Source organism: Anser anser, assembly GCF_964211835.1.
Source record: "Anser anser genome assembly, chromosome: 17".
Lineage (NCBI taxonomy): Eukaryota > Metazoa > Chordata > Aves > Anseriformes > Anatidae > Anser > Anser anser.
Window position 1 is genome coordinate 4,595,418 of NC_139738.1, and position 24,101 is coordinate 4,619,518.

Here is a 24,101-nt window from a genome sequence, read left to right on the forward strand (position 1 = left end):
ATAGGTTTTTTCCTTGGTCTATGCTCTCTTCATGCTGAGGTCCTAACATGCATCAGTTCCACCTAAATTGTTTGGGGCAAGGTACATCTATCATTTCACAAAACCTCTTAGGCTACCATGTGCTCTTCTTGCTCATTGAATTAATACTAATTGCCCAGATCTAATTCTGGAAGGCTGCATGTAGCTAGCTGCTTAGTACCTCTGGAAAACATTCACTCAGATGCCCTGAAAACTGTTGCACAGAGCCTGTGTGACAACTAGCACGCTCCTGCGCAGACGAGTCCTGCTATTTCACCCCGCCGCAGAATTATACAAGCAGACTGTCAAAAGAGGCAGGGATGCAAGGCTAACCTGGACTTTTGAATCCTGCCTCTCCAACACGCTAAAATGCATTCAAGATGTCTGTCATATGCTTACCCTGGGAAATTAAAGAGAAAAAAAAAGGTGATAAAATGACACTTAAACCAGTGATTAAACCTAGATGCAGAGAACTCATACAGGAAGCCATAACAGTCTCCCAATATGCTTTCATCTGCCATCTTTTACTGGTTAGCAGCAACAAACTGATAGGATATAACTTCTTCATACATCATGATTCAGCAAGAGAGAATTTGCAATGAACTATTTTAATGCAGAGTGTTTAATTACCGCCGTGTGGTTTTACTCAATATGGCAACACTATCTTTATTGCCTCAATACACTCACATGGGCATGCTTTCAATATTCAGCATACCAAATAGCCAGCTAAATGTCAGCCACATTGTTCTATTTACCCAGAGAAGTACACTGCTGCAGCACCCTCCAAGGAACTTGGTGTTTTAAAACAAACTTCATCGTGTTCAAAGGGACCAACACATCATTCCTCCCCCAGAGGGAAGGCGCCAGTAACTGTTAGAAGTGTCTCTAATTGAAACAGGTCTACTAATTCAGATCTGGTTTAAACCGTAAGTGCATCACTACTACAGCTATTGCAGTCAGAAGCGCAAGGAGGATGCAGTTGTGTATTTTTGTCGGTGTACCTGTGGCAGTTATACCTTGACTGAACATATCGGAGTCCTTTCATCTGCTCATCTTAGTCTTTACAAGATCTAGTATAAAATACTAGAACAGATCTCTGCCAGGAGAAAAAAAAAAAACAAAACCTTCTCCATTCTAATGCTTCTAAATGTAGGGTTTTTTTTGTTTTGTTTTGTTTTTTTTTAAAGCATTGAGAAACCTCTCCTAATTTAGCAAGCTATGGTAAATCCCATTACAGTAGGGTAGGGAGTTTTATAAAAGCTTAAAGTACCATAACCACATATGAACACAATTATGATGAGTATGCTAAGCATCTGCAAAGTCTAGTGAACCTTCAAACAACAGGCCCAGTTAAAAGCAAAGTCATGTCATTTTATTGTGCCATAGACAAAATCATAAAGCTTAAAACCCTTTGTGTTCAGGAAGGCTAAAACATCACCGGATTTTAAAACATAAAGCTTAAATCCCTTTGTGTTTATGAAGGCTAAACTTCACTGGATTTTAAATCACTAACCAAACTTACTGCTGAATATCCGGGAAAGGCCTGTTATCCAGACTTGTGATCTCCAGACTCTAGCATAACCACCTACCATAAGAAATTCTCAATCTGTTATGTGAAACACGAGGCCAAGCTTAGGAGCAGTACATTTCTGCTTCCCTCAGACCAACTCTGGAATTGAAGCAAGCACTAGTCTAATATCAGCTGGCTTAAATACCATTAAATGCTAGAGTAAGAATTGTTCTTTCACATTTTTTCCCCCGTAAATGATAAAAAATACCTGGAATCTGCAGAGAGTTTTCCAAAGCCACACTGCTAATTGCAAACTGAAACAGTCAGCCTGTCCCAAGCTTGACACTAACAAAGTGCCCTGAGCTGTTAATCTCTTGCCATTTAACTAGGATAAACTACACTGGTTTCCTTGAAATACAATATTCACACTATCTGTGAGAGCCTCAACTGGAATCTGCTGTAAATCCCAACTAGCATTTAATGTAGTCAAGTGGAGGAAGCTTCCCTAGCAAACTTCAGCAAGCTGGCCTTCTATTTAGCTTTTAGTGGCCAAGACTTCTTATAAACAGCCAGGCATAGCTCTTTTTCCTAGCAGCAAAAGGAGTTGTAAAGCTCATGCTAGAGTCTTTACTGCTACCGGGCAATGACCGAACATGCATCTGCGAGGTGAGCACAAGCCACCTGTTCAACTCAACGTGGTTTATCTAAAGATAATTGCTGCTAAGCTGTACGAGGAATGACAAAGTATGTGTGCTTTGAACACAGGTTTTTAAAATACCATCCACTCTAGGTGGGTATGCTCAGTTTCCCGTGAAACTGAACAGAACAGCATTTATTAATACTAACTCGAACAACTACCGACCGTTCTGCAGAAAGGGAATAATATCCTAAAGAAAGGATGCTTCCCCAAGAGCAACGGCTGATGCTGCAGAATGCAATCCATCAGATCAACTAGCAGCAATCCCTTCCTGCTGCTTAAAGAATTAATGAACGTAAATGCACGTGTTGGACAGGACACTGGGGTTTAGGGCTAGTAAGGAGACTTTAATAAAAACCTACAGTTTTAATCCAACTGAACTCAGTGCTGGTATTTGGATGTGAACATATTAAAGTTAAATGTACTTAATGAAGTCCCTTCTGAGGACTTCAGTTATCTTCTTACAAGTGGTCAGAAGTTCATTTGACTTAAATGGGATCTGGCACCTATGCAACTGGAGATTTAGAGACACCTCAACCTGAAAGGGCTGTCACTGACAACAGTTTTTTCTTCTGGACATCAACTTCACATATATGGTGTTGTTCAGCCGTGCTACATGTTTTTAGATCTAGATCGAGATGATGTATATCAAAACAAATTTGTAAGAATTAACAGATAAAACACATTGAATGAATTCAATAACAGGTATTAGAGACTTTGATAACTAGATGCTTAATCTAATGATAGTAAATAAAATATTCACTTTTAAAATTCACCTTTGAGACTTCATGAAAAATCCAGAAATGCATAAAGATATTCTCTGACAATTCAAACGAATTGCACTCAATGAACTAAGTAAATTGTCCTTTGTTCCTGCCCTGAAGGTCTGACAAAGATTTTGATTACTGTACATCTTCTGTGTGACTGTCTTCCTCTCGGTGTAAGAGAATACACACATGCCTTCGGTGAGACAACAAAAACTCTAAAGCTTGAATATTTGTAAGTTAGTACCGATCTGATGAAATTTCTAGCAATATCAGTATGAGAACAAAGTTTATGTGGTAGATAATCAGAGAAAAATATAGCTCAGCCAAGAAGTAAAGGATGTACACAGTAAAACATACTTTCTCCACCCTGAAAGCAAAGTTTAATAAGAAAGGGTGTAGCATGGTGTGATTATGTGTGTTCTCTTCCTGCCCTACACTCACCTGCCCTACACTCACCGACAATTCAGAGCCGTGCCTCTATTTTCTGTTAGAAAAGGGTGAGGATTAACTTTGCATACAAACAATTTGAAATACATCAGTGATAATGAAAAGATCTATTTTCTTTGTTTATTTAAGCAGGTCTTCTCATACCTAGGATTCTACCAAAAATCGTCATCTTGTAACTGGCTACAAACAATGAGATTAAAACATAAGTTCTGCTAAAACGCTGAATTTCTTGATATTATGGAATTTTTATAATCTGTAGCACAGGTTTTAAAGATGAACTACAATTTCCATTACTGATACATAAAAACTATAGGCTGTAACAAAATGTAGAGGGATAAATCTGCAGTAGGAGAGGGACTGGGTAAAGGGCAAGGGCATATACCAACACTGACCTCTATGGTTCTTAGATGCAGGAAATGCAGGTGGTTGAAATTCATCCCACAGTTCCAGATCGCAATCTCGGATTCTCTACCACAGTTAAGGAGCCCTTGTAATTTATGCTCTCGGAGCTCAACTGTCATACGTCAGGAGCACACGGTAATATTTGTAAATTAAGCTATCAGTGTTTATAGATTAAGCTTGGACAATTACCACTAATTCTCCAAACACTACATTCAGACTAACGGCTGTAAGAATTCAACAGGTTTATTAAAATATACTCTGCCTAGGGAGAAATCTCTGGCTTATCACCACTTGCAGTGGGTTTCCTGTTCTACACAGAACCAGTTGCTTAAATCCAATTTTATTTGTGCAAAGACACATGGAGATTTTGCTAAAAGCCTGAAACTATAGAACATGTAAATGACTGATGAGAAACTAGTTGCTTATTTGTTTTTATTACCCACAGCTGCAGCAAAAGAAATATTCAGAGCACCAAATATCTTAAAATGAAGATATAGTGACCAAATTTCAATTTGGATAAAAGCCTCGCAAAGAAAACAGCAAAATAAAAAATATCCCAGCACAAAATAGCCTAAATAGGATTGAGGGAAAAAAGCCTTCATTTTTTAAATGAAATTCGAAATGTTTTAAACTAAATGCAAACACCAAAATAGAAAACATAAGCCTCTAACCGTAAACATAAATTTAATACGTGTTCTCTTAAATGTTGCTAGTTATAGTGCAGGAGCTGAAATCACTTTCTAACTGTTGTCATATTTATAAACTTGACTCCTTGAAAGGGAATCGAGTTTACCAATAGAGCAAATATCACCTCCGTATAGCCAGCGTTTCTGGCTGTACTTGTTGATTCCTTTTAAAAACAGGGAAACCAACTGGGAGTAGTAGCAGCAACTTGTTTTCAATCTGACTACAAAGCAAGTGAGATGAGACCTAATACCATAAACAAAGGACAGAAAGACAGTTCTTCCAAGGCACTGAGGTTTTCTAATAATCCTTTCTTAAGGCTCCTAAGGAGGTTTAGTTCCTAGTGAAGCCAATGGGAGTCAACCAGCATGAATCAAATAAATTAGAGTGCAAAACAAGATTTAAGACCAAGGCTTCTGACTTACTGAACTCTCCCATGTTTTGAAGCATCACTTCTGTCTTTGACAATAACGATAATGCAACAAGATGGATGCCCCTTAATATCATAAACAAAATTTCATAGAGAATGCTCTAAACACAACTAAACAGAATGAGAGATAAGGCTCAGAAAAATGATGAAAGGGCTTTTGTTCAGAAAAAGTCAATGACTACGTAATTTTTTTCCACTCTCTAAAACAGTTTCAAAGCTATGAGGCACCAAGCTATCAAGTATTTACATTTTCACAGCAGCAAATGCTGTTTTACCCAGAATACCAGACTAACTTAATCTGTTTGGGACGAGATGTTCATGTTATGCTGTCCTGAGGCCTGACCTGGGTTTAACTTCAAGCCTTCCATCTTCCGTGAGAAATGGAAGTCCTGGAGCCTAGCTTCTGACCTCAAAAAAATGCTTCCAATGATCTAAAACTGGTGATTTCAAGCCTATAAAAACATTAATTTCTCAAACCAAAGATACAAGTAATAGTCTAGAAAGTTTCTATTGATAATTTTTTCCTGCTAACTTGGCACAGACAGCACAACCTGCAGTCTAATAATCTGGGAAACGGCAACTGGCATGACAGCATCCTAACCACACAGCAAAGGATGCTAGCTCAGTCCCCCTCTCCTCCATTTCAATTTCCACAGCAGTGTTATATTTATATACAACATGAATAGAAAAACAGATGAAAATTTTCTGCTAGATATTTGATCTGAGCAGATGACTCTGAATTGTGCTTTCCTAAGCATTATGCATCACAGAAAATTCTAGCATTGGTTACTTCTGCCTCCCCTCAGCGGTCTCTTACTTTCATAAATCCTTAGGGGAAAAAAAAAACACCACCACCAAACTGTCTCTTCATAATGCTTAAAGGTAGTCTTAAAACTTCCCTCCCTCTAAAAAAGAGAGAGAAACCTAACCACCAGCCATATACTACAAAGACTGTTCCTATGTCAAAGAAATATCTGCAGTAAAACAGTGGTAGTGACAAAGTGGTTTGTGGTTTGGATTTAAGACATTTATATTACCAGACAACTTCCTGAAATAATCACAAATCAGAGTACTATTTTTTTTTTTGATCAATGCTCTCTCTACCTAAATGACAGTAAATCAGATAGGGTCCAAGGCAACACAGGGGTATAATGCTTGACCTGGTCAGTAACTACAGACGAAGGAGCCATTAGAGGCACTGCCTTCTCCTCTGGAAAGTCACTCCATTCCACCTCCCACCCAGCTCTGTTGATAAATACCCAATTACTTCACTTTGATAAAAAATAAATATTTCAATGCATTCCTAACTACTGCTTTCCCACTGCAATATTAGTCAAACAAGGTTTGAAATATTTGGGTCAACCTGAGCAATTATAAGATAAATTCAGTTAAATTAAGCATTTTGCATCAACTGGACAGGAATATGCTTCTTCAAAACCTAATACCACAATTTGCACCCCTTACATTAACTACAGAGAAGATGGTAGGCTCGCACCTAACTTTTGTGCAAGAACACATTCTCCAAAACCTATTTCTGTTTCCATCCTTCATTACAAAATAAACTAGTTTTTCTAACCCAGGAATACGCAGGGCTGGAGAGTGAAACTCACCACTCTGGTCTAGTCTTTCTACTCCATTTCTGCACATTTCTGAACCAAGTGCAATTCAGTTTTCACAGTGTAAAATAAAGCTCAATGACCTTAGTACCAAGGACTTTTAAAGTCACAGGTTTTGTTTTATTTTATTTTTTTTTTAAAAAAAAGGAAGCTCTGTTCGTAGGAGATGGAACTGACAGTAAAGCACAAAACTGGAAGTTTACCATAAATGCTTCCACAAAAATGTTTTTCCTAACAGGGAAGTGAAAGTGAATACCCCTTGCAGCTTTCCCTAGTCTACGTACTCTTGTATTCTCCAGAGTTTGTCATTAGATACAGCTTCACATAACATTCTTAAGAGGCCAACCCAGAGTAGCCAAAATATCATGAGAACCAAGCCAAACCCGGACTCGTATGTTAACTCAGGTATGCGTGATGAAGTTTAACTATGTGTGATGAAGTTTAACAAAACAGGACTTGCAGTCAGCAGCTCTGTTATGTTAGACTGAAAACAAGTGCAGCCTCTAACAAAGTGCACGAGAGCTGACTTACAAAGCTGCCCATTAAACGCTATCTAAACTTGCCACTCGTTTCCAGGTATGCACATTAGCTTTCTTTGAAAATGGTTTTTGCTCTTCATTTTATTCATACTTTCTGATGGTGAAAAGCCCATCAATTCAATGAGACTGTGTTTCTATGTCAGTGTGGTAAAAAAATTGTTTCCAAGAACAGCAGTGAATAGATTGCACTCAAGAGATCTTGTACAGGTAAATTATGGTCACGTTTAAACAGATGGCAGAGCCCTTTATTACAGGAGCAGTTTCTTGATCCTCTGTAGGGAAATTGCAGCAAGATGCATCCTTAATGAGTTGTTTTTAAGATCAGGAACTTCCCTTCAATCTATTCGCAAGCCATTTTAAAGCCCCAGTTCTAATCTGCATTCAAATTATATGCCAGATCCCAAACCTCGTCATATGATCAGCTGAATCTTGCAGAAATGGCACTCTCGATGCCAGGGATAACCTTCAGGTAGGAAGCGTTTGCAAGCCTCTTACTGAAATCTGCTCGGGAGACCTGCAATGCGTATGCTTTTACTCCCCGAGATCAATCAATAGCCACAAGGCCAACGTTTCCAAACGCCGTACCGCCTCAGCACAGCGACGCGTTATCACCAGCAACCAAACAAGCGTTCTTTATGTAACCCTGAAGGTTAGGCTCCCCGGGGGCTCCCTGAGGTGTTTTATTCCCCTTTCCCCCTCGCTCGGCCGCCGAGGCTCCCTCCGAGGAGCCCAAACCCCGTGCGGGCTCTGGCACACACCGCCGGGACAGGGCAGGCCGGCGGCCCCGCCGCATTTTGAGAGCTCAAAAACCTCCCCCGGCAACAAGTGACCCCCCCCGGGGCTTGGGGGGCTGCTGGGGGCGGCCGTTACGGTTACATAACGGCCACCGGCTGACCTTCGGGGAGGGAAAAAGGGCTGGGGGAACGGCGCCGTGAAGGTGAGCACGGAGGGCGATGCTCCCCCGATACCCCCCACGCACACCGCCGCAGGTGCAAAACGAGCCACCCCCCCCCCGGTCTCCCTTCCCGCAACACCACCGAGGGGATCAAGGACACCGCGCCCCTTCCCCCCGGGCTCTGTTTTTACCTCGAGCGGCCCCGGCTCCTCCGCAGAGCAGCGCGGCCAGCAGCAGGCAGCGGGCGGGGGCCGGCGGCATGCCCGGGCGGAGCGGCGGCATGGCAGCGCCGAGCGGTGCTGGGGCACCCCCGGCTGGCGGGGCGGCTGTGGCGCCCCCGCTGGTCCGGGCTCCGCTGTGCGGAGGGCTCGGCCCCGAGGAGGAGGAGGAGGAGGAGGAGAAGAAGGAGGAGGAGGAGGAAGGGGAGGGAGGAGAAGCGCTGCGCTGCCCCGCTCCGCTCGCCGGCTCTCTCCTCCCCTCCCTCCCTCCCCCGCCTCGCTGCCGCGGCGCCCCGCGAGCGGCACCTAAAATGGCGGCCGCTGCCCCCCCCCCTCCGAGCCCGTTACCAAGCGGGGGAGGGAACGAACCAACGGAGCCGGGGAGGGGATACGGGAGAGCCTACGTGAGGGGCGGCCGGGGGGCGGAAAGGAGCTCAGCCCTGCCCCCGGGAGCGTTTTTTTAGGGGTTTATTGGTCTATTTTGGGGGGTGGGGGGGGGTGGGGGGCGTTTGGGGTTTTATTTGCACAGCTGAACTTTACCTAGAGGGAAAGTGGCTGATGCCCCGCTGAAGATGCACAGCTGAGTACTGATTAGAAACCCCAACACTAGAGGAAGAGTTAAAACCTTCATAGAGCCATTTAAATTCTTCTACAGATCTTTTTTACACAGATCTTTTTACAAAAAAAAAAAAAAAAAAAAACAAAAAAACAAGAAAAAGCTGTTTATTTCTCCTCCTGCTAAGTGACCGGTGCTGCCACAGGCAGGATGCACAAACCCTCCACACCTGGAGGCAGGGAGCAAACCAGCACCTGGAGCCACACACACACCTTCTTGCTCTGGTTTCTTGGCCGTAGAACTGCAGTCCTGCAGAGATCTGTCTCTTTCAGCCACATACGCACCTCAGTGCACCACTGCACGCCTCTCCGGGTGAACATTTTTAGAGCTGGGGGCTGACGTTGCGAGGTTTTCCTTGGTGCTCATCCCCACTGCACACACGCTGCAGGGAATGACGGGCCCGTGACGTAGCGCGAACCCTGCGCAAATGGAGCGAGGGCAGCGCTTGCCGTTTGGGTGAACCCTCTGCATAGTGAGAAACCTTTTTTTTGCCATAGTTTTACTGAGTTTTAACAGTGCAGAGGTCTCTTAATTCTAGCTGGAAACATTTACAAGTACTATCTAAGTCAAGACAGTTCACAGGAATAATTAAATTATACAACCTCTCCCATAACAGAAAGGTTATTTGCTCTCTAGTCAAAAATTTCAATTTGAAAATGCTTCAATAAAAGAAGAAATGCCTTGCCACGATTAGAGTTTTGACAGCTAAAATGCAACCAACTTATTTTATAATTAGATATGACTACTCATGTTTTGTACCTATTAGCCATTCCACTCCCACAGTGAGGTAAAAATAAAATCCAGAATGTTCAAGATCCTAGAAATGTGGTATTTATTTTAAAACATGTGATTTAAATACCAAGTCTGATCTGTTCTAGACCCTCCTCTCCCCACTCCCCCAAGCCAAGCCCGGTGCTGTTCGCATTCTCTGCTCACTATCTGTTTACCCCAAATTCGAGTTGGGGGTCCGGCCAACCAACTGTGAGAAGCTCACTTATTCACGGTCCTTGATCAGTCCCCGAGGTCTCAGCAAGTTGACAGGATTTGGTCTGCAGCAAGATGTAAAACTGGCAAGACAGTGCATGCAGATACACAAAAGATGAGCTGTTCTGCCCCCAACAAGGGTTTTTCCATCCTTAATTCCAGCCATCTTGTACCTTAAACACATTTGCTAATATGAATGTTTGTTGCGCAGAAAAGGAATTTCAAGAGACAGAGTGTGGTACACTACAGTGAACAGTGCCCCAATTACTATCCTGTGCTATGAACCTGTCCCTTCACCAAGCAACCAGGTTAGTCCACATTTACTTCATTGCCTGTATGATATATGCAACCCGCTTTCTCAACAGCTAAGACATTTTCTTTTTTTAAAGGTAAAGCCTCAGTCTAAAACCCCTTGATTTCTCAGCCTAACATATGCTGGATGGCAGATCGTGTCAGAAGAAGCCTGCAGCCCATCTGTTGCCAGATAGCTGAGTCTTTACATTCTGCCAACGCAGCTTCAGCTGATGGTATGCTACATCATGTATTCTTCTTTTGTATGAAGAGTAGAAGGGCTGTTCAGCTCAGTATGACTCTCAGACTAGCCTTATCGACTTCGTGCGTGAGGAATAAAACACCCCTATGAGTAAAGATTTGTGAGGCAAGAGGTCATCAGTTAAAATGATTGCCTGCTGGTGAATTCACAATATAACACCTCTTTTGCCCAAGTACTAGATTTGGATTAGGAATAACCAAGGCTGAATATCAATATGATAGTATCTGAAGAAGGCTTGTAAGTCAGTGGCCAGCTCTCATACAAATACATACGATCACATACGCTAACACTTTCTGCAAAATAACAATTTTTTACCTTTAAACTGTAGAGCAACTTAGATTCATTAGGTATGGCAGAGAAGATAGATCTCAAATTGTTGAATTTGCTCCATAGTCCACTCTGTCTGTATAATGCATTAATGTGGGGAAAATGGCTCTACATTTGACCGTAGCAAGAAGGGGACTTCAGTGTTACCATCTGGACTCATCTAAATGATTCTGATTCTGCAGAACTAGAAAGAGGAGACATTTTTAAGGGAATAAATGGTGTGTCCAGGAATGCTTTGTTGATTGTACAATGACACTATCAGCTCAGAGAAATTAATCAGCTAAATCAGTCATGATGAAACTGGGAAAATTCCAAGGCAGGAGAAGGCATTGATTGCATCTCCCTCTGAGCAAAACTCCTCCGAGTCAGTTGTGACTAAGGCACTGATTCAGTAAAGCCAATAATTCTTTACCCTGTATTTTAAGCTCAGTTAGATAATTTTGTTTAGTTAGATGACTAACTGGTTTGAACTGGCAATTCAGTGGTTGAGGACATGGATAGTATGGGTACTCCATCCGTGGCAGAGACAACAAATTAAAACTGATCCATGTCACCGCTAATGTTCCATTGGCACTTACTCCATAAGTACAGCAAATACAACAGCCTCTCAAATACCTACCTTTTATTTTACAAAACAAAATTTGAATTAAATTGCCCGTGAAGCCCACCACGCAGCAGTCCTATTTGCTGTTAAACAATAGCTACACTGCTTGCCACAGGTAACTGCATTTCACAAGTTGACAGAGATTCTCACTTTTCTCTGAAATGCCACATGCCATTATTTCAGAGAAACGCGCAGAACTAACTTCAGCACCTTCATTTTCACCACCTATCTCCCTCCTACTCTCCGACCTGCTTCTCAAGCTCAAAAAAACCCCATTGATTTTGATTTTATTAGTAAGCAACAAAACTGGAACAAATGGCTCCTGGCAGAACATGTTTTCTGTTACAGCTGAAAAACTATTGGACTGATGTCCTTGAAATGCACAGTGTGACTAATGCCCAGCTTGCAAGGACCCAGGAGGACACATATTTATTGCACTTGTCAGAATGGAGCTGAGCAGCCAGAAATGAAAAGATAAGGTGATAGGTAAAAATGAATGCCTATGTCTGCTTGCTACTTAAAGGAAGCTGGTGCATACCATATCTAGAGAAGCGAGGCATACTCAGTGAAGTTAACATTTGGATCTGATTGTTACAGCTGAGGCTCGTACCCAATTCTGAATACACTTAGAACGTGCACCAGTATTTCTAGATATTAGACCTGGACCCTTGTTCCAAAGGGGAGCTGTGAGGAAAGGGTCCAAACTTCAAACAGTCCAGAACTAGGTTGATAAAAAATGGTCCAGACTTTAAAAAAAGAAGCTAGAACTAGCTGTGGGTTGATTTTTGTCTCAATACTTCAATTAATGTATGCATGCTAGTTTGCTTCCAGATTATGACTGCTTTTAATGGGAAGTTAGAACTCAGAACCTAGCTTTATCTCCTCTACTGAGCATTTGCTTTATCACAGCTGCCCTGAAACCAGTTCTGAAAGGGGACTAATTGCTATAGAGACTACGCTGTAATGTAATTAGGCTCATGATAGAGTTGCATGCATAGCCAAGCAAAAATATTACATGAAGGCAACAGCTGACCAGTTTCTGAAAATCTGCATTACAGCTCCTTCATTCTAGCTCCCCCCCATTCCCACCGGAGAAAACAATGGGAGAATCCCAAGGCATTTTGCTAATTTAAATTCTAGTATTTTGTGATTCTGATATGGCTTTACCAGACTGAGTCAGGAAGAATGAGCTAGGATGATATTAACAACAACAAAAATTCAAGGTGAATATCAAAAATTCATTCTTCACAATGAGAGATGTATGAAACCAGAGTGCTTCTCATAAGGCAACAGGCAGAAGTGGCATATTTTGGGTCATTCCACAACAGAATGCTACAGCAATGCCCCTACTAGCTTGAGAAGAAAACACACAGATGACCTACTGCATCTTTTCTAGCCTTGCTGTCCCTAATACACAGAGTTGCAATCCCCGACCATAAAAAGGCATTTAATTCATGTGCTTTTAGATTTAGTGGGTGATGATTTTGTCTTTTTTCTTTAACACTTTGGAACCTGACTGTATATATTAGAGAGAAAAGAATTAGGGGACTGATTTTCCCCACGCTTGAACATTTCCAGAACTGCTTTGATCATGTGTGAGAATTGATTTAGGGGATGCAAATGAAGGCCCTGGCAATCTGAAGAAGCAAATCTTCTCCCCTGACATTTCTGAACATTCAGAGAATTCTCAACAAGCCATTGAAGTATGGGTTTATCAGAGAGACAAAAAGAAAATTCAATGAGCAAAGAAGTACATAAAAACCACTAGCTTCCTCACAAGAAAACCATCAGCATTAGCAATCTTTCCACCTTGTTTATCCCTTTTTTCCCATTTAGACTTACTATTGAAAAATATACATCTAGAAACATGAAAGCAATGAAGGAAAGATGCAAGTCTTTCCTTACTAAGAGAGAGACTGAATATTCTGCAACATGATTATAATATTTTGCTACTCATTAGCACCTACCATCCTAGGATCTCCAAGCATTTTACAAGCGTTAATTAATGCACTCTCACAATACTTCTGTGAAGTAGAAAGGCAGGTGTGCAGATATTGTGATGACAGGTGCATTACAATAGAATAAGACAATTTCTAGGCTCATCATTTGCATATTTAGGAAAGCAGAGCACAAAGAGCGTAGGTAATGTTAAAAAATACCATAACACCTTGGAACACCTTGAACCACACGCAGACAGACAGGCTTTCAAGTGCTTAGGTAAAAAGCCATACTTGACTGAAGGCCCTCAAGAAAATTTATGCTTTTTAAACATGGGCCTTTGCATCTAGTACCACAGTAGCTATTTTAAGTTGTGATAGATAAAGAAGAGTGAAGTCTGAATGAAAATGGACCTGTTTCTTAAAAGGCTGATTTCTTTATTTCAAGGGGTACTGGGGCCTCCTAAATCCCTGAAATCACCATGGCCTCTAAATAGCATTAAATAAATTATTTATAAGCTTAGTAAGGCACTGCTAAAGACAAAGAGGGAGACAGCAAGTGAAACAGGCGGCAGAAATACATATACTAATCATCCTCTAACTCAATAAAATAAAAAATTAAAGTCAGGTGCTCTGGATGAGCCTTTCTAGAATGTATGTCCATAAAAAACAAGGACTCCTGTGGTTCTACGCTGGTTTACTGTGCTAACCTGCTTTGAAGATCACCATCGTGTGCTATATCCACATTAACAACTGCTTTAACTTCCTCACTTACACAGAAAACTGAATGATTTATGCTGGGGAAAAAAAAAGTTAAGAATCTTGGGTTGCCTTTCTAGTTCTTTCACAAATTGCCCCCCCTGGGTCAGGGACTAACTCTTTCCCTACGTATTTTTTATCTGACGACATAGTAAAGTAACATATCACATATAAAAGTATGGATGGATAAGCTAACATTTGTGAAGAGACTCCAGTATTTGCACCATATACTGGTGATGATGCTTAAATTACTCAGCTTGCAGATTTTCTGTATTCTTTAGGATCATGGTACTCATTGAACATCTGGTCATACAATGACATTTTCCTCTTCTCTGCTTGCTTTCCTGCGAGGAAGAGGAGGAGACTCTGTGCGTGAGTACTCCCCTCCCTAAGAGCCATATGGGAATGTAAAGGCATTCTCTGAATTCATTACTCTGCCCCACAATATGATTCTGCCTTTATACGAGCAAGAAAATGGATGTTAATTTATTCTTTATTGCTAATTTGAAAAGGAGCACAAACACAAGAGTTCCATTGCAGAGACTTCTACCAAGGGTGTAGTTTAAGTCCAATTATATGCTATTAGTACATTTGCTCTTTGTTCCTCTGGCATATTAATTACATGTCTGGTATTCTGGTAATTAACACAATTATACTCTTTATTTTCCTCTTTCGTTAGACAATATTCTTCCGCTTTATTAAGATAAGTAATTTTCTATAGGTAAAAGAAGCCAAATTATTACATATTAATAAAACCAAGCTATAGGTTTTTAAGTGAGCTTACAGAGAGAAGGTCCAGCAGTATTCTTCACCAAAATGAAAAGCAGATGCTCTCCTGTTGGGCTGCAGCCCATCTCAGAGGCTTCTAAAGGGAAACCAAATTACAAGCCTCCAGTTATGTGTGCAGCATCGTAACCAGCGGCTGAAGCAGCAGGGCCACAAGGACAGGACCAGCACTTCCACACACAGCTCTTCCAGCAACGTTATTGCTGTTCAAAGGCTCACTGTTAGCAAGACCTTTCATCTCCAGCTTACATGCACTAAACCCAATGACGTTTTGAGAAAAAAAAAAAGAAAAGAGGAACAACAAAGGCTCAGCCAAAATGGTTTACAATTGCACAGATCGCCCACAAATGAACGTTCATCAGGGAGGATATTCCTGAAAAACATTAAGGAACAACAAAAAAAATGCACACGTACTACTGTAAGACAATAAGGTGGGTAGCCTTTTTTTTGACTAAATTAAGTCAGTGTAGAGGTACCACACAAACATGTAAAAGATACTTTTTCCCCTTAGGACAAATTATTGTTCCTCTGAAAATAAGTTACTGTTTCTCTCTAGCTTTCTATAAAAACACATCTGAATTTCCACTAGGTCACAGATGCTGCTATGGGCAAAAAAGCCCCACTGCGGAAAGATTTATTTTTCCTTCTGTATGTGGTTGTCTGCGGAAGGAGGAAAAGGACGAACAAAATATTGTCTTCCCACAACAGGGCAGAAACTCCACAGTATGTTGTCTAGCACCCTCCCTCCTCCCCAAATCTCTTGGGTCCAGATCTCTGGTGGGTCTGGCTGCAATATGTTTCTGGGTGCAGGAAACAGAGGTGTCCCACGCCAGAATGAATGTCACTCACTCCTTCTCAGAGACAGCAGTGGGCATTCATTATTTACTGCTACCTGGGACAAGTGTTACCCATAAGGAAACCTGAAGCTTATGATTGCAAATTGCTTTTAACTGTGTCTGCTTCCATTACTGTTTTTATTTTATTTTTCCCTATTGTACTGCATTGCCTTTGTGTCCCTTGGGGAAGAAAAGAAATAAAAACTCAGCAGGCAAATATCAGTGTTGAAAAAGCTTGCTCTGCCTTTCCCGAAAACACCATCTGGAGTATTTTTTATTTTAAATGGTTGACTAGTAGACCAAAATTATCTATCGGGGATGTCTGAAAGACAGTTGTCATCATTATTTCTATCCAGACCAAAAAATAAAACCACCCGAAACTGATCTCAGAACCCAATTGTACTGACCCCAATTCAGACAGCACAGAGCTCTTAGTTGGAAGTATTTACAAAAGTAAGGTTTTGAAGCAGGGGACAGGGCTGCTGTGTTCTGTTCCTGATGACACCACTGACTGATTCTACCCACAGACAAGTCCCTTAATCTCCCTATGCCTCATTTATCCTCTCAATTTAATGCCACTCGCCTATTCCACAAGGATGTAGTAAGACTTCATTAACTAACGTTTGTAAAGTACTTCAGGATCTTAGTACAAAAGCTTCTCTAGAAATTCTGAATATTATTTTAATTAAGAAGGCAGCATTTATAAGTTCCCTACCATTAAATTACCGTATATATCTCAAACAGACAGTCCCATTTCCAAACCAACCTTAAGGTGCGTGAAGACTGATATTTTAAATATACTATTCAATAATATTTGAACCAAGAATATTATGCAAGAGCACAAAAGTATCAAGATTCCTACTTGACTGTTCATTGACTTTTAGCATATAAGCACCCAACAAGTCCAGATTTATCTGCATTTTCTTGAGAATAGATTTGGAGTAAAGATGGGAAAACTCCTAACACCCCAGCCTAGATAAAAGCTATCATGTTCAACATTTTCTTTTCTGGTATTCATGGCCTCAATAAACTGTATAAAAAATTAAAAGGCTACATACGGCAAAACTGTTTTCTTCTTTCCTGCCCAAATGTTGATTTTTTTCCCCCTGAAAATGTACAACACTTCTAAGAGCAATCATTCAGCTGCATCAAATGTTTAGTCTTCACAGTTGTGCTGAAAGTAGCTCGGGGACCTTTGTAAGGCACAGGGAACTAGGAACAGCAGAATGCCAGAAAAACAGATAATTCAATATTTGATTCTTTCTTCAGTACTACTCCTTGCCAGTCCTTGTCACCAGGCCAGGAAGCTGGAAGTATACTACTATACTACCACATTCACATGGGGAAAGAAAACTTGCCTCTCCTCTTTTCCTTTGAGTGCAATTAACAGACCAAATCTAATAATAACAAAGGCAAGCAGGCACAACAATACTGGAGGACAGACAATTGGCACTGGTCTTCCCATTGCCAAAACTCACTCTATTGACATTCTGATGAGGGACTCTGGAAGAAAGGTCAGGATGGGAACTAGATTATGGAAGACATAGGAAAGGAGCCCGTTAGGATTAATTGTACACTCTTTATAGATAAATGAAATAAAACTATCTTGCAGCAACTAAGAGACTCAAAAACCTGATTGCTCAAAAGACAGGGGAGCAGCATATTCCCAGAATGCATTTTTCTTCACACCACATTGCCAAAATTTTCTTCAGAGCCCAGCCTTTTAAAAACATTTTCATGCTTATATCTTTTAATAATGTATAATAAGGCAAATAAAGGACACTAGGATCATTAACTGTCTCTGCACAAAGCATTTGGAGTAAAGGGCATTTTTATTCCCTGTGCAATTCTATTTAGCAGATTTATACTGGATCCTGTTGTGCAATGCATGTCATACAATAGGTCTGTAAAAAAAAAAAAAGGAAAAAAAACATAAATCATGTTACATCTATCTGAGGCTGACTTGCTGGGTCAGAGTTTCAGGCAAAGGGAGTGATTTAATGTCATCAGAAGCTAGGTTCAAATTCCCCACCCACTGGAACATTTTGAATTCTCACAAGCATTACTCAGCTCTTTATCCTTCTGTAGCAGACAAATGTAAGACTACTCAGGTTAATTCACAGGTCACCCAGCTTGTAGATGCTCTAACTATTGAAGTCCCAATGGTTCTGACTGGACCTCAAAAAAGCTGCCCATGTTTTTCTTTGCCATAGCACATAAGGCTCCTTAGTCAAATTAGCTGCTGCTTCCCCCTGATTGTGCAGTGTGCTGAATGGATGCTCAGTGTGGCCGTGCAATAGGTGCCAATGCCGCAGCCACAGCCCTGAGAACAAGTCCCAGTGTTTGCACAGATGCCAGTTATATTCCTTGGTAGCAGTGAGCTGAACTCCAGGACCCGGACCAAGGATTACAAGTTCCAGGGAGATCTGAGATACGTAAATGTGTAATGTGAATTTTCATCATGCAATATTAGGTTTTTTTTTATCACTACAAGCAAATGCTTCCTACTCCTGAGAAAAGTGACCTGCAAAGCACTGTAAAGGGGCTTGATCCTGCTGTCTTTGAAGCTGATGTGAACAGCCTTGTTTAGATGTAGAAAAATAGGATTGGTTTTACTAAACAGGTCTTCTGAGACAGAGTTCCAGTTGCTGTATTTTCCACAACACAGAGTTTTTAAAGACAATAAAAATAATCTAAAACATGCCGTTATTTGTCCTGCAGCTGGTTTCAAACAAACTGTTGATCTTCCCGATATGAACTCCTCTCCACTCTTGTCCTGCTCAAATTCATCTTATCTGGCAATAATAGTCCACAGCTTTCTCCCAGAGTCTCACAGCATTTCACACGTTGATATATTAAAAGCCCCACAAACCTCTGCAAGGCATGGTCAATACCTTTACTGTCTAGCTGCTGAAGAAAATGAAGTTCCTGTACATCCATCACAAAAAGCGTCTGGGACAAAATTAAGAATTGATGGAGATGTCCCAGTTTCTGAGTCCGTGTTTCAAGCTACATAAACTACCTCTGCTGCTTTAAAAAGTGCCTTTAAAAAATTATCTGATCCAGGAGCAGACTCCTTTTACTTGCTATTTTTCTAAAATTCCAGTGCTCCAAGCATCTTCCTGGCAGTGTCCTGTCTATTTACAGCCTCATCAGACATGAGTGCAGCTTAATCCTTTGCCATTTCACATATTTATTTCTATTCTGACAGATACCAGTCGTGACCCTTTCTTGCAGTAAGCCACTGCCCTCCTGGCCTTCACTCTAATTGCAGATTTGCTAATCATGTTTTGATCACCCACCCCTCTAATCACTGCCTGCTGCAAGCCATGGAGCCAGGCCTATTTTCGGTGAAGAGGAGCATAACACGCAAACGCGACGCTTGTGTTCTCGTCCTTATGGAGGGGATCAGAGGATTAAGAGGAACAGTCAACCCTGATTAATGCTGCCGAGTGAGTGAGAGCTCTTTGCCAATAGCAGGGGCTGATTGCCTCCCCGTGGGGAGCTCCAAGGCAGACAGTCTCCCTACAAGGACACGTCTGTCTTCTGCTTTTAATGCTAGCTGCTGCTCTGCAACAGAAAGGAGGTTAAATGCTGACCCTATCTCTCTAAACAGCAAACTGTCCTGGGGTGGGAGGGTTCCTTTAAAGAAGTGGAGCTGTTCTTGGAACACACTGGAGATAAGCAGAGGTTTGTATGTATCGCTGTCTCAGCCTCGACTTACCACCAGCAGGAAAACTTAACGGAATTCTGTTTGGTGGCTTTTCTGCAGGCTGGATACATGTCACGAATGCACTGTCTAACCTTAGAAGGGAGCCAGCAGAGAGCTGTATTGTTTTAAAAAAGCACGAAACAAATGCACACTCAGAGCTAAGACCTGGCAGAACCAACATCACTGCAGTTTGTACTCAGCACTGAGGTAAGGGTGTCCCCCCTGCTCCCAACCAGTCTAATATCTGTAAGCGAATCGGAGTGATTTAGAATAATTACCCCACCCCATCATGCTCTGCTTTGATGTACCTGTCAGATTGTTAACCCTGTGTTTTCCTCCACTCAGTGAAGGAAAACATTTCTAGAGAGCTGTTTTGTAAATGTTACATGCCTACTGCTGCACGATCACTTTCTGCAGGATCCAACGCAACCTGAAGGACCACCCTACCACCTCGACAAACATTCAGCAGCCACAAATCTCCATTCCACTTGTACTTTTCAACATTTCAGGTTTTTCCTTATTTTTAGCGTGGGCAATGAGCATTCTTACCTTTTCTTCTTCTGGTCTGTGCATTGTTCTTCTGTACTAGTCACAAGTGAACCAGCTGAAGAAGGGGAATGACACATTGTCTTCTGCCAGTGAAACTGGGGGGCTGTAAATCCCCTGCTGTGTTAAGCGACAGAAATACGGGGCTTTGCACTGCATTCTAACGACTCAAGTTTTTCCATGTTTACTGCTGCTTCGATGATACATTACCCATTGAGCGTAAGTAAAAAGCTTATGAGAGGAGACAGGCATATCATCCTGTCTGGGGCTCGGCTTACACAGGCAACTTCTGCAGCACAAGGAGCAGCCTCTGGGAATGACTGGTGTCTGTGCAACGCTACATTAAAATACAGCTCAGGATAGGTCAAATAATTATTGACCTGATCTAAAAATGAGTCCGAGTGCCCAGTGTTCAGTGATTTCAACAGGAGGTGTATGATGACAGCTAAACTCCCCAAGGCTCTGCAACGACTGAGGAGTCCTCAAACTAAGTAACATGCACAAGAGCTGGTCTTTCTGCAACAAGCCTGAACGGAAAATAATGGAGGTGACATCTTTTCTATTCACTAAAGCCATGGTTTAAGTACAAGATTATTATACAGGATCCTAGAGTCCTAATCCTTGTCCCTGAAGTAGCAGCGTAGATTAGAGTTTTTGACCATTTTCTAAAATAATGTCACTAGCAACCAGTGAGACATCCCAGAGGGAAAAGATACTTGAGCAACAAAGGGCAAAAAACCTAAATATCTGTAGAATATCCATTTTTTCAGTGAAAGGCACAGAAAGCCATACATCACATGCTAGATATGCACAAAAAAGCTCAGCATTAGAACATCTTCATACCCTTTTCCCTCAAGCATCTCTGCTCCCTTTGCTTGCCCAACTCTCATTCTGCCTGACAGCTCTTTAATCACAGTATCTCTTTCACATGCATAGAGTATTATTTAACCTGCAGCACAGAGGAAAATGCATTTATAACCTACTGGGTTTTTCCCTTTAATCTCTTTCTCTCCTTACTGCTCCCCCTCTCTTTTTAGTAGCTCTAAGCAAGAATGGTGTTAACAACCTTCATAAAGATTAATTCAGGTCCAGACAGGAACCAACTCTTTGCACTCTGTCAAGATAAGAGGCAAGAAACAAAACACACGACCTCTTCCTTCTGCCCAGGTGGCAGAAAACACTATCCATCAGATCACAAAAGCAGCATCGCCTCCTGCCAGGATGTCAGTACGTCATTTTAGACTATCCCGAAGTGATATCTACGTAATAGAACTCGTGTTTAACGTGTTTTTGTGGCATTGCTCTACAACAGCCAGACACAGCTGAATTTCATGTTCCATCTGCCCAAGTTGAATTCAAGGTGTTGGCTTTAAGCTGTAAGCACTACCAGGTCTCGGATCTTACTGTGTCTTACTTATTCTCTGTGATCCATCTTGCTAGGACTTAAGCCAAGGTGCTTTTGCTGACAAATTCTCTATTTAAATCCCTCAGGACACAGGAGAGGATATAGAAGGACACGAACTATGAATCTTTACGTACCTAGCAGTGCTACCCTGCTGGAGTCCAGTATTTACTATATTTGAGTCCATATTTGAGCTCCGCTGATTCTGGGGTCTGTAAACCCTTAGACAGCCTTTCCTGTTTGTTACTGGCATGTAGTTAACCTAAGCACTTCTCAGCTAAGTCTTGCCTCCTCTTTTTGACAATGGCACTGAAAATAAAAAATTCATTTGGTTCCCTGTGCTGCTGCATCCTCTGACATCTATACATTGAGTGTGGGGGAGAGCAGTTAAAATGATCACGCTAGCCAGGACGATAAAGTCCAAGTGTCCCACTTAGCTTCAGAAGACCGTGACCTCAAGGTCAAGGCCAGAATAAAACAAAAGGCTCTATCACACACGCATAAGGTACAAGCAGCTAAGCATGCTACAGAACCAGCACGTAGCACAGTTCCTTTTAGAGGGGGACTGCGAAGCCTGGTGCTGCTGGCGAGGCAAGTCAAAAGCTTAAGATTCTGTCTAGTGTAATTACCGTCTTTCTCCAGGTTCAAAGAAGCTTATGAGAAGACAAGAGTGACAGAGAATCCTCCTCTTATGCTTCCACCTGCAGAAATTCATCCATTCCTGACCTGCTGTATCTTCCTCCTCAGGCACACCAGAGAGATTTAGTAGAAGCTAGGCACTGAAAAAAGCTGTAAAAAGGAGTACAGATTGTTGTGAACAGCTCTACTTACAGAAGAAAACTCTGTGCCTAGCTGTGACCAGGCATCAGGTGCTCACTTCGAGTGCTGACTACAGACACTGATTAGGAAAATTGTAGTTATGTCAGTCTGCTCCAGCCACTTGAGATACACGACAAAAGACCGAAGGAAAATGCTTGGCTACCACTGTCCATTCCAATCACGTTCAAAGCAATTTCCATTGCGCCCTCAATTAGGAGGTCACACATAAAGCTGAAAATGGATTACAGTGCATTGTCAGCAGCAAGACAAGCTCCTGTGTCACTGCACGATCAAATAACTTCATGCATTCTCCTGCCTTATGGGATAAGTGCATGCATACAATAACACGCAAAGCCGCGCTCTTCTGGAGCAGCACCTTTCTTCTGAAATTACAAAACTTTCCATCCTTTCACACAGTTTAAAGAACAAAACCCACAACAGTGACACTGTACTGAGACCTTCACAATCTTATCCTACAGCATAAAGGCAAAGATTAAATCCAGTGCCATGCTCCCTTCTTGCTGTAGATGAACATAGGGCTCCAGTTTGCATACTAAACATGATTAAATTGTCTCAGTTCCAGTCACAAGTTGTTCTGCAGTCTTGAACCATAATTATGCATTTAGCTTCTCTGAAAGAACAGACTAAGGGCAGGAAACAAAAGCAACTTTTGAGCTCTTGTGGCAGCTTAAAACCAAAACAAACCCCACAGAACAGCTGGAGAGCAGTTCGAAAACCACATTTTTATTCCGGTGCATCTCTATGTCAAGGCTTGATCTGAACTTACATTATCCGTGCTCATCTCACAAAATTCTCCTCATCTGGGGAGATATTTTCCAAACAATCATCCTTGTTTCCTACATTAGCTGGAATATTGCAAACATCAGGTGAGTACTGAGTTATAGCTATAGGCTTTATTTGAGAATTTCACCTCACTGCAAAACTGGGATATGTTTTAAGTAGCAATGTGTGGACCACACTGTAAGCAGCAATTTCCACATATACTAAGGCAAACCCAGGGAACCCTTTGCTCAGGTTTGAGAACCGAACAGTTGAGCCAGAAGCACTGTTACATACTGCTCCAACACAAACTTGGCCGAATGGGTCCCTAACGTTAAGAGTCTCAGCACAGAAACATTCAACCTCCAGAGTCAGCTCAATCAACTGACAGTAATCAGGTTAATCAGAGGTATTTTACAACTTTGGAAAAAGAACATTTATGGCCTCTTTGGGGGACTCTGAAGAGCTCAGGTGTTGTGCAACAATGACAAGCACAGCAGGTGTGGGTGCATGCTTGTGATGCACTGGCTGAGCATCTCCAGCTGCTCCCAATCAAGGGATCATCTTCTGAACCTGTGGGGCCTGCCACATTTGTAACGCCATTAGAAAAGGGCAACAATAACTATCCAAGGTGAGAAACTAGAGAGGTACAGGTGCATTAGTCCACACCTGGGTTGAAGATAGTATTGAAAGCGTTAAATGGAGACTGAAAAGTTTGTTTTCTGTGCATCACAGGCCTCTAGTCATAGGTTTGCATTTAGTAGCAAGGAACGTCAACCCCGAAAGCGTCAAGACAGCAAAAAGCTCCATGCATATAACTATTTCATGTTGATATATGAGGCAGCTTATAAGTAAGCCAGGTTATAAAGATACCCCCCCCCCCCCCCCCAAAAAAAAAAAGAATCACAACCAAATAACTCTTTCCCAAAATAAATAATCTCCAAAATTGAAGTGCTTCAGGCTACAAAGGAAACTAGCCAGATAGTTTATGACACACTGCAGGAATTCTGCTTAGGGCAAATCAGCTGCAAACAAAATGAAAGCAGAGCTCAGAAGACAGAGTAGGTGATTTATTTTCTGTCTTTGTATGGGCACCTGCTATATAACAGCGCTCCTGCCTGTTTACAGCAATTCCACGTCTGTAAGTGTGAAAAGCATCAGAAACAAGAGGAAGGTTATAGGAAACTGTAGTGCAAGGTATATGTGTAGACTTGCCA

At 41.7% G+C, this 24,101-nt stretch overlaps 2 protein-coding genes and 1 long non-coding RNA gene across 10 annotated transcripts in view; 1 reads left to right on the forward strand and 2 right to left on the reverse strand.

Moving 5' to 3' along the window:
* CTNNBIP1 (catenin beta interacting protein 1) overlaps window positions 1–24,101 on the reverse strand; it is a 92,082-nt gene that overhangs the window by 30,475 nt on the left and 37,506 nt on the right. The window contains exons 6-7 of the mRNA XM_083802291.1: window positions 21,915–22,074; window positions 352–418 (exon numbers count right to left, since the gene is read on the reverse strand). The gene's annotated coding sequence lies outside the window, so the exon portion shown is untranslated. The remainder of the gene's footprint in view (window positions 1–351; window positions 419–21,914; window positions 22,075–24,101) is intronic.
* The window catches only part of CLSTN1 (calsyntenin 1), a 55,423-nt gene that overhangs the window by 30,475 nt on the left and 847 nt on the right, over window positions 1–24,101 (reverse strand). For 2 of the 8 annotated variants that reach the window (XM_083802263.1, XM_083802265.1), the window contains exon 1: window positions 8,197–8,505. The exons of 4 other annotated variants lie outside the window; for them this stretch is intronic. In XM_083802263.1, coding sequence (XP_083658389.1) covers window positions 8,197–8,287 — 91 coding nt within the window. In that variant the 5' untranslated portion in view covers window positions 8,288–8,505. Of the gene's footprint in view, window positions 1–8,196; window positions 8,506–24,101 lie in introns of those variants that run through there. 2 more of the 8 variants (XM_083802267.1, XM_083802268.1) reach the window with 2 other exon arrangements.
* Window positions 358–21,932, forward strand: LOC310882888. The gene is made up of 3 exons (XR_014573212.1): window positions 358–8,047; window positions 10,035–10,131; window positions 10,213–21,932. It is a non-coding gene; the product is annotated as an uncharacterized lncRNA (long non-coding RNA).